The sequence below is a fragment of the Carlito syrichta genome, unplaced genomic scaffold (genome assembly GCF_000164805.1).
Source record: "Carlito syrichta isolate Samal-C Ts95f unplaced genomic scaffold, Tarsius_syrichta-2.0.1 Scaffold305187, whole genome shotgun sequence".
Lineage (NCBI taxonomy): Eukaryota > Metazoa > Chordata > Mammalia > Primates > Tarsiidae > Carlito > Carlito syrichta.
In genome coordinates, this window is record NW_007249283.1 from 857,928 (window position 1) to 869,403 (window position 11,476).

The window sequence follows — 11,476 nt, forward strand, 5'->3', positions numbered from 1 at the left end:
AGTAGCTGGAACTACAGGTGCGCGCTACCACGCCCGGCTAATTTTTGATTTATTGTAGAGTTGAAGTCTCGCCAAGTTGCCCAGGCGGGTCTCAAACCCGCGGGCTCAGGAAATCCACTCACCTCAGTCTCCCAAATCGCAGGATTACAGGCTGAGCCACCAAGCCCGGCTTATCTGTGACCTTTATATGAAAAATTAGTTTTTCTGAAATTAAAACTCTTGGCTTATACTTTCTTTCATTGGTTATCTTAAAGACATTATTTTATTTTCTTCTGACATAAATGTTGGAATAGTCTAATAATGATCTACCTTTCTCTTCCTTATAAAAGACATAAAGATTTTTGTTGCTTATTTTTATATGAAATTAATTTTCCCAGTCCTCTGAAGGATGAAATTTAGGATGGCTTTTCTCACTTCACAGAGCTACCTCTTCTTTTTTTATAAATAGTTCAAAAATAAAAAAGGCAGTTTTATTTCTGGGATTTCCTGACTTGGTTCCTCACCCTCATGTTGGTCAGGATCTTCCCTTTCATTTCTGTTGACATTATCCTGCTCTATTTTGATCCCACTTTCAAATTTTTTCTCAGTTCAGGGTACTGTTTTAAAAGGGAACAGTTTTGAAAGTTCAGCTTCATTAGCCTTGGCAGTCTTTCTTATCACAGGGTCTGTGCACTTACTGGTTATCAGAGAAGGCAAAATCCTTCCCAGTTTCAGCTGCTGTTCTCTGACTGGTCAGTGATACTATCCAAGAAATATTATCCGGTTATATTATGGTCTCACATTTTCAGGTCCATCCGACACCTTCCTTGCTCCTCTGTTACCATCCATATAGATGAGACTATCATGCTGGTTTTGTGCCTACTGGTCTTTTGTCCTTACCTCTTTGTGTTTTGATTTTGATGAGGCTACCAGTCACTTAATTTACATGTAAATCTGACCCATGCATTTTAAGTTTTACTATCCACTTGATATATCTGCTTTTGTGTGTAGACTAAGAGGTTTTCAAAGGCTATGCTGTTGCCTCTGACTAGATTTGATTTTAATTTTAATAGACACTCTATTTGTTGATCTCCCTAAAAAGACCAGATAACCAATAACATAGGCATGCTTTCCAATTCATTCAAAATTCTGTTAGCAAGGAAGTTCAAATAGTTGATCTGTGTGCACGTGCTATTCAGGATTTATTGAAAACTGCAACCTCTTACACAAATCATTGAATTAGCACAGATTTAGTTCTATCATTCTGCACCATCTATAACTACACCTACATTATGCTACAATACCAAATATACCAATGCCTGACATACATCATGAAATTCTAAACACTCCAAGACATATATCATATGGGGTATTGGTGATAACTATTATCTAACAAGAATGTTCAAATAAATGTTTCATTTCTCTTGCTAGTAAGTTAAGTTTACTGAGTCTTCATCACTAAAGTAATTGTTAATTACCTCTGAATTGACAGTAAATATACAAAATGCTGTTGTTTTGTGTGTTTTTTTGGCAGTTTGGGAAATTATGCATCACTTCATGGACAAATATACTGCAAGCCTCACTTTAAACAACTTTTCAAATCTAAAGGAAATTATGATGAAGGCTTTGGACACAAACAGCATAAAGATCGATGGAATTGCAAAACCCAAAGTAGCTTAATGGACTCTATTCCCAATGAAGACCCAAATATGTGTAAAAACTTTGCAACTAACATCCTCACACCTGAGGATCTTAAGAAACATTTAGATGCTAGTAACGGTGAATGGCAAAGAGATAAATTGAGAAAATTTGGGGAAAGGGGAAAATTAAAAATCATTTGGCCTCCTTCCAAGGAGATGCCCAAGAAAAATTTTCCACTTGAGGAAGAGCTAAAAATGAGTAAACCTAAATGGCCACCTGAAATGACAACTCCTATGTCCCCTGAATTTAAAAGTGAATCACAGCTAGAGCATGTTAGAATTCTGGACAATAAAGGACAAGAACAAGATCATCTTCCTTTCCTGGAGTCCACTCATTTATGTCAGAAAGAGGATGTTATTGGAATCAAAGAAATAAAAATGTACGAGGCAAGGAAAGATGAAAAGAAGGAAGAAAATAAGAATGTGCAAGAAAAACTGAGTGAGGCTGAAGAAACAAAGAATAAGAGGAAAAGTGAAATGAATTTTAATGACATGGGTGTGCAGAGTGCTGAAAAGGAGAAAAATGGAAGCATGAATGAACCTGATGATGCAGAAGTTTTACAGGTTACTTACTCTGATGATGAGGTGGCACTAGAAAATCAAAAGGAGAATTTGAATAAGAATAATAATAACAATTATGCCACAGTCTCATATCTGAATAATAGCAGACAGAAAACATCTATTTTAGAATTTCCTGATCTATTACCTCTGTCGAGAGAGGCAAACAACACAGCAGGTAAACATCAAATTGAAAAGTTAGAAAATGCATCTAGAATCTCAGCATTACTTGGTATATTTGAATCTGAAAAGACTTATTCAAGGAATGTCCTAGCTATGGCTCTCAAGAAACAGACTGACAGAGTGGCTGCTGGCAGTCCTGTGCAGTCTGATCTAAAACCAGGCCTCAGTGGGGGCTTAGTGGTAAAGGGAGAGAGTTCAGTCATCTCTTCAGATACAAATCTCTTAAACAGTAAAGGAAACCATTCAAATAACAAAAATTTACACTTTTTCTTTTCTAACACTGTGAAAATCACAGCTTTTTCCAAGAAAAATGAAAACATTTTTGAGTGTGATTTCATAGATTCTGTAGATCAAATTAAAAATATGCCATGCTTGTGTTTAAGAGAATTTGGAAAGAACGTCAAACATTGGCATGGTGAAACAATAGGAGCAGCTCACAGTAGTGAAAATACAAGTTTTAATGCTCCGAACCATGAATGTGCAGCTAAGCCTTCATTTTCTAGAATGGAGGTTCAGTCTGAACAACTCACAGTGGAAGAGCAGATTAAAAGAAATAGGTGCTACAGTGACACTGAGTAAAAGAACTCTGACCATTTGCAGTCCACAGCCAGGCAATGAGATATATTGATGTCTCCTGAAATAAGACTTCAAGGATTTTGATCATCTTTTGTTGAACTTGTAAACATAACACTAAAAAAATCTCATACTATCACAGTGGGATATTTCTTGTACTACACTTTGTCATTTTTTCATAATTCATTTAAATTTATCTTTGTTTTGAATGGACTGAAGAGACGAAACAATATGGCTATGTTTTAGTGTCAGATGGCACTTAAGTATATTGCTCTGTTTCATTTATAACATCGTGGGTGGGTTCTATACTCCTGATACTTATCATAGTTCTTATACCTTCTCTATAATTTCTGCTGAAATAAAATTGAATCACCTGGGGTGCAAACCAAAATACGTCTGTAACTTTTTCCATATATAGTCATTCTAAGTATATATGTTTTTGTGATTTAGGAAGTATGTGTCTTGGGGCAAGTATTTACCACACACACACAAAAATAATCCTGGAAAAAATAAAATCCTAACCTGAAAGCACAGTATTATTAGGAACTATAAAATTTTCATTCTCTTCTTTACCCTATATTTTAAAATTATGAAGGTTTTTCTTGTTTTTAAATAATGACCTATAGTAAATCATCATGGAATGTGTCTAGAAACATTTAATGAAAAATGTCAATCCTTCTCCAGGATCATGTGAATTCCATACTCAGAAATTAACTTAAGTAGAAAGGTTTTAGAAGTTACTTGGAGAAATTATGAACATTGCATTTGTATTCCTTACTCTATGCAGTTGATAATTATAAAAATCATATTACTATAGTTTGTCATGTTTTCTTTTTATCATATATGATTTATATCAAGTTTTTCTGTTATGAAAATATATTCTTTCAAAATTTTGACTTCTAAATTTTCTACTGATTTTACCTTTCCTCAAAGAAATTTGGCGATAGATGCCTTATTCTCCGACATAAACACAAACTATTGTCATTCTATAAATATGAAACCAAAATTCAGTGCTGAAAATTCTTTATTTTTGAAAGGTTAGCAAATTCTTTCTTGCTAGTATGTTCTCAACTGATATCTAAAACCTGTACTATATTAGCCTTAACAAAAAATAACAAACTGGATTACTTGAATACAGAATTTTTTTTTTCTCCCACAGTTCTGGAAATACAAAGTCAAAGTGAGGACCAGGTTAGTTCCTCCTGAGACCGCTGTCTTTGACTTGTCGATGGCTCCCTTCTCCTTGTGGTTCACAAATAATCTTTTATTTGTGAACTCACAGCCCTGGTGTCTCTTCCTCTTCCTATAAAGACACCAGTCCTTTTGGATTAGGGACCACTCATATAATTTCATTGAACTTTAATTACCTCCATTAAGACCCTATTTCTAACATTAAGGGTTAAAACATATGGGTTTTGTAGGGACACAATTCAACTCATAACATACATTTTTACTTAATTAAATTGAATACTATGAAAATCTGTCAAGAAAATGGTAAGCTGTGGAGCTAAAACCACACTTTTTTATCTTATATTGAATAATTGCACTTTTCATTACCCTTCATGTATTCTTAATAACACAGTATTATTTCTACAATTATTTATGCTAAGATAACACAAAAGTTTCCATGGGAAAAAATTAAATTATGATCATTCATACTATACTATCTTAATGTATAGTTGCTTAATGTCAGAGATCCTTTTTAAAATGTGGATCTTGCTTTATAAAATTTCTCTCTTGGTACTCTGCCAATTTAACCTTGGTAGCACAGTACTCTATCCAATTATAATAAAATTTAAGATTAAAAGAAGTTAATATTCACATCAGAGAAAACAATGAAAATATTTATTGTTCTTCAGTTTACCTTTTATTTAATCAGCAATGTTTTTTTAAAATCTTCTTAATCAGAAAGAGCATTGCATCATAATTTCTGGCTGCATCACCTTTCTTGAATATGTAGGAGTTTTCAAAAATCCAAACATGATTAAGAAATCCAAATGCAATTTTATTTAGTAATGGATTCACTCTAATTATGACAAAATCTTTCAACTAAATTGCAAGCTTTATGAACAGAGTATACCTAAACACACAGATCAAAAATTTAGTAAATCTTCTTATTGTTGTAGGCAGTATATTATTTTTCTAGAGTTGCCATAACAGAGTACCAGATAACTGAGTAACTAAAACAACATTTATTTTCTCATGATTCTCATGATTCTGAAGGCTAGAAAAGTGAGATACCAACATGTCAACCAAGTTGGTTTCTTCCAAGATCTCTCTTCTAGGCTTGTAGTCTTCTTCAGTATGTGTCATGTATTGAAATGTCTTCTTTTAACGACTATACTTATACTGGATAAGGCTCACCCTAATGACCTCATTTTACCTTAATTACTTAAAAAAAAAACAAAACTCTGTCTCTATAAAGGTTCACATTATGAGGTACTGCGGGTTAGAATCTCAATATATGAATTTGGGGAAGGTACAATTCAGCCCATAACTGACAGTAACTACATTTAATCTTTAGGGTTTTTAATACATGGTATTAATACCATGAAACAACTTCCCAACAATTTTTACTTAGGATTTATATCACAGAACTATATTAATACATATATTTATGCTGTAAAATGAATATTTTATGAACAAAATTTCTCTTACAAAAAAAATGAAGATGGGTTTATGACAGACCAAATGCTATTCCAAGGGAGGCTATGTGATGGTAGATCTTGGAATATAAAGGGTTTTGTATTATTTATTCAAGACTGAGCCTTCCAATGAATCTTGTAAATATGTTCTATTCCCTAGAAAATTGTGCTGAATTGTCTTTTTTGCATCTTCCACACAATCAATCCTAGTGACAGATTTGGGACTCTGGGCAATACATTCTTTGAATTGGGACAATGATTTTCCCACATTACAATACAACTGAAGATTGCAAACTTATCATTCATTCCCTAATGTGCAACCATTTTATGCATCTGGAATATTTTCTCCCAAACTGGCAATTTTCCACAAATATCTCTAGAGTCATTTCTAAAGGCGCATTAAATTTTCAAGAAGCTGGACGACAGAAAAAGAATACTCTGTTTTGTTTTGATAGTTACTGACCACTGGTTAACATTCAATTGAGGAGTAGAAAATTTACCCCATTTCCAAGAAAATGAACTTATAGGAAGATAATCACAGATGTTGGAGTAAAAGAAAGGTCGATGCATTTTTTTTCTCTCAGAAATGTTACTGAAAACCAAGGACAATATCTAAACCTAATGTAAAAGTTTTGAAATCTGCAGGCTTTGACAATAATGTGAAATTTTATCTTAGAAAAATATTATTGAACAGAGATCAGAAATAGGCCACATATATAATACTCCCATACAAAATAAGAGTCATGAGACCATACTAGAAGCACTGAAGAGTACTAAGTCTCAATCTTCTAGACAGTAATCCTAATAGAAGACAGGGAATACTTTTCAGTAAATATAGTCTAACCTGTACATTGATGGGGTCCTTTGAAGGTCCATTTGCTGTAGATGTTAGATGTTTTTCCCCTAAAATATTATGAGAAATTTAAAAAATTTAGATGTTAGATGCAAATAATGCAAATCAAGTAGTAGAAGGAAAATAATAGGAGATGCCCACAATGTGGTCATTATCTTTTAATATAGTACCTTTTTAAACATAGAAAATTTAAGATAGACAATAAATTGGATGAAAAATGGATAGAAAGTCTGACAAATAAGCACTATGACATCACCCACTCAACAGTCATTTCACACACATGTAGGGAACCATTTATATGCATTGGCCGAATTATTAAGAAAAAATCAATAAATTATGATATCTTTCATGTAAAGTTCTCAAACTAGGAAAAAAGAATTCAAAAAATAAAATACTTATAGTTAATGCTGATAGATGTAGGACACAGAGAAAAATATATAACCAGAGAATTTTGTTAAGTTGGAGGACTGCAGAATAATAATAAACAGGTAGAAAAGTGTTCCAGGTTTGAATAAATAGTCTTTGTTTCGTCATAATTTACTCAGTTGTAATTATGTGATTGTGAGCTCCACAGTACACAGTCAAGATCCCCTTTTGAGAATGAAGGGTTTACTTCCACAGATGTTGGGAGTGTTGCCCCCAGAAGGCCATTAACTGCCAGCCTCCCTAACAGGACTGCTTTAGCTAAAAAGAACCGCCTCTTCAGAGTGGACTGTACTCATTTTTGATCAATGGAAGGACAACTCAGCACAACTGTAAAGCGTGACGTCTGCACAAAACTCCCTGCAGTATTGGCTGAGTTCTCCCTTGAACCTACATCTCAGCTCAACTCTTTCTGCCCAATCCAGCTTTCCCTTCATCTCCTTTAATCCCAAGAGCATCCCCTAATAGACTTTCTACACATTTCTACTTGGAATCTACTTCTTGAGAACACAGCCTGGACCAGCTGCTGTTAGGAGTGACCCGAGAAGGCAAACACAAATATTTTGGAGGTGAATTCTTTTCTGCCTGACAGACAATGGGCACAAGGTGGCAGTGCAATTGCTAAAATTCTCAGTGGTGGTACACTAGCATGACTGCACTGGGTGAAGGAAATACCTAGCTGGTGCCATGCACAAGTGTTTGAGACATGCAAGAGAAAATAGCATTTAAAAGGAAAATAGAAATGGACAGCCATTACTAAGCTCTATCATTCTGGAAAGAAAATTAACAAAAAGATGAGAGTAATTAATTAACAATTAAAATTAAAGGTAGCTGAGTTCCACTGAAGATTAAACTCCCTGCCAAGGTCAGGGACATTTTGGGGAAAAAATAGAATCTAGAAAATAGATGACTGTATTTTGGCTGGTATAACCAAAAATATTGAAACCACAGATTCCTCTGAACCACTCTGAACCTATCGAAGTGGCCTAGTCCTCCCTATATGATTATGATTATGATTATATTATTGTAAGGTTAACATCTACACTTTCACTCAAAGATGCTGCAGATGCCTCTCTCTGACTCAGCTAGGTAGCTCAGCTGGTCTTGGCTGTTCCCACTTAAGCATCAGCAAGTCTGCTGGGAACTGTGTTCTCTAGGCTGTCCTTGATGGGGGCACCTGAATAAAAACTCCACACTTGGTGATTTCATCCTCCTCCTCCTGTGATATGTAGGCTATTTGAGTATGCTCTTCTTATGGAAATGGAAGAAGTAAAGAAGACAGGAGACACTCTAGGTTCAGAACTAGCACATTGTTTTCAGCTGTCTTTTTCTTATGGTCAAAATAGCTCTTATATTCAAAGAATCAAAACGAGAGCCCTGAAAAGTGTGTGAATGCAAAGAATAGAAAATAATTGAGGCCATTAGTGCAACCCGGTACACTAATTACTCAAAAGTAAATGTTTTATTGCAAATGTTAGTGCAATATCTATGTTTTGTTTTGTTTTTTGAGCCGGGGTCTCACGTTATCCACCAGACTGGAGTGCAGTGGCACGATCATAATTCAATGCAGCCTCAACCTTCTTGGCTCAATTGATCCTTTTGGCTCAGCCTCCACAGTAGCTAGGACTTACAGGTGTACCATCACTATAACAGGCTCTTTTCTTTTTAAAAAAAATTTTTGTGGAGACATAGTCTCACTATGTTGCCTAGTCTGGTCTCGAACTCCTAGGCTCAAGCAATCTTCCTGCCTCAGTCTCCCTAAGTGCTGAAATTATAGGCGTGTAAGTACACTGTGCCTGGTCAATAATGCCTAGTTTCTAATATCATCTAGACTTGTCTATTTCATTAGGTGGTCAAGCTGTACAGTCAAATAGAACATCACATGAGTGCAACCAACGTTAAAAGGTAGATAAATGCTTCTAGGAAAGAGATCAGTGCATGATTTGAGGTCTCTAAGAAAGGACAACACACACATGAGGATCCAGTGCTAGAGCATTTACTGACAGCAAGAGAAGAAAGGTCCTTGCAATGTGGCAGGTCCTCTAGGGCGAGAAGATCCATTCTGAAGCTGGTGCTGGCACTGTGCCTGCATGCACCTCACTTCTAGCTGCAGTAGGCAGACCCTATCCCTTTCCCAGTGGAGTCTGAAATACAGAACTTTAGAGGAGAGGAGGGATGGTGCATACATAACTAAGCAGTTCCAAAAGAGATTTGCATGTGCAAGATATAGAGAGAACAGGGATGCACTGGCTGAGCTCTTTACATACAATGCTGTTATGACCAGAGTGCAAGTAATAAAATGCCAACACAGAGAAGATTAGATTCTGAGTCCTTTAATTGGCTGATGAGTGAGAGCTGGCTAGAGCCATTAAAATCTCTCAGCCCCCAGTAAAGTAAGCGGGGGATTTATATATGCAATATAGCTTTAAAAAATACAGTTTCTGAAACTATGGTAACTTATGGTTACATATTAAAAAGGAACAGACAATAGGGTAGGAGTACTATACCTTGCAGTTTCATGTTTACCTAGTTGGCTGTTAGCCAGAAACATTTTTGCAAAGTTAGTTTTTTTGGGTTTTTTGTTTTTGTTTTTGTTTATTTTTGTTTATTTTGTTTATTTTGAGTTGGAGTCTCACTCTGTCGCCCAGACTGGAGTACAGTGGTCGCTCCCAGCCACTGCAGCCTTGACCTTGGGTGGGGTATGGTAGGGGATTTCAAAGAAAAAGCTAACAGTTACAGTTCAGGGGCCAAGCACAGTTGTGGTTACACGCTGGAGGAAGTTGCAGTTGGGCACAGCATCTAGGTGCTGCAGTCTGGGCAGCAGGCATGTAACTAAAATGGAAGCTTTTAACAAGGTAGAATTACTTATATCTAACAAGCTTTTATAGGCTATTAAGGTTATACAGACATATAGGTTTTACAGACATTTTAATGCAAATTGTAAGCTACCCAGCACGTCTTGTACCAGTACAAAATTCTTCTTGGCAACACAGGAGACTTGCTGGGCTATGCTTGAACTCTTCCCTCACATCTTTAGTATTAACTTAGCAACTTTTCTGATAAATGACGATTTTAAAGTTTCAAAGAGGCAATGATTGGTAATGACCACTATGTATTCACCCTCTAATTTACTGCATGTTTTGTAAGTTGATGGCAGATGTTTATTTATTCATTTTTATGGTATTACTCATTAAATAATTTCCTTTAGGAGAAGGGAAGACCAGTTAAAGAATATTTTTGGTGAAAGTAACTTTCTACATCATCTTTATTTGCCCATATAGAAGTCTCTTTAAAAAAATTAGTTAAAAATCCAATTCCAAATAATTCATTATTTCCTGAACTCTACCTAACCTAAAATATTTATTGCTGAATAAAAGTTTCAATGATTTTGTAATTGAGATGATATATAACACATAATTAATACTGGCAGTATCTAAGAACAAATAATGAAAAAAAATTATTAAATGCCATGCCCTAACTCATTAACTGATCTGTTTTAAATCTTAACCCCTGAGTTTAATACTGTAAGTGTGCATATTTGTATGTGTTTAATAGTTAATGTCCAAATTATAAAAACATCAATATCAGTAATTTTCAGTGCTGTTCAGCCTGTTTTTAGCAAGCCAACATGTTCGATCTTGATGCCATCAAAATCACCAATTCTGAATACACATTTTTTATAAATTAACATTAGTCAGACAAAAAGATATTGTCAAGTGAACAGCATTTATGTAACCAGTTGTTAATATTCTGATTATGCATTTTACTCTCCTCAATTTGTTTAATACTAACATTGATTTGTTTTTAGTAATGTAGTTATGTGCTTATGAGCAAATATACATCATTAACTTAATTTTCTATGACTACTATAGTTGCTCAAAGCATTTTAGGAATCTGTTATTTCTCATCTATACTATTTGTAGCAATTGTATTCATGCCCAAGTCTTCAATTATCTCCTTAATATCAGTGATTCCTAAGTGTGTATCACTCTGCCTGAGCTCTGCTCTGAACTTTAGGATTATACAGATACCTACCTACTTAATAGTTTCTCTTGGATGTTTCTATGGAAACTCAAATCCAAAATGTCCAAACCAGAGCACCATTCACCTCCAGGCTCAAAGTTGGTCCTCCTTCTAGTACTTCCTATTTCAGACGTCATTATTTGCTGAGTTGCTAGAACCAGAAAACCAGGATTCATACTTTATACCCTTATTTATTTTCTTTATTTCCAACTCAAAGTCCTTCCCAAATGCAGTTGATTTTTCCTACTTAAACATCTCCAGTTCTCACTTTTCCTTCTTAGTACATGTCACACTTGTAATTTTATATGTTTTAAAATTTTTAATAAACCACTGACACTCTCCCTGATAACTTTACTTACTGACTTTACCAAGACAGGGATTGGGTTTGATTTTGCTCTCTAGATTTCCCCAATTCCAAGCAAAACATTTGACTTATGTTAGGAATTTGATAAATTTTGTTGGGAGATTAATTTACCATACAAATCTAAAACTTGAGACGCAGTACATTCTGGCTTAGTAATATATGTAAATGAGTAAGG

General features: G+C 34.9%; 1 protein-coding gene across 4 annotated transcripts in view; it reads left to right on the top strand.

Moving 5' to 3' along the window:
• The window catches only part of XIRP2 (xin actin binding repeat containing 2), a 310,033-nt gene extending 306,649 nt beyond the window's left edge, over window positions 1–3,384 (top strand). For all 4 annotated transcript variants that reach the window (XM_008061282.1, XM_008061279.1, XM_008061280.1 and 1 more), the window contains one exon: window positions 1,514–3,384. In XM_008061282.1, coding sequence (XP_008059473.1) covers window positions 1,514–2,999 — 1,486 coding nt within the window. In that variant the 3' untranslated portion in view covers window positions 3,000–3,384. The remainder of the gene's footprint in view (window positions 1–1,513) is intronic.
• Window positions 3,385–11,476: the final 8,092 nt, after the last annotated feature.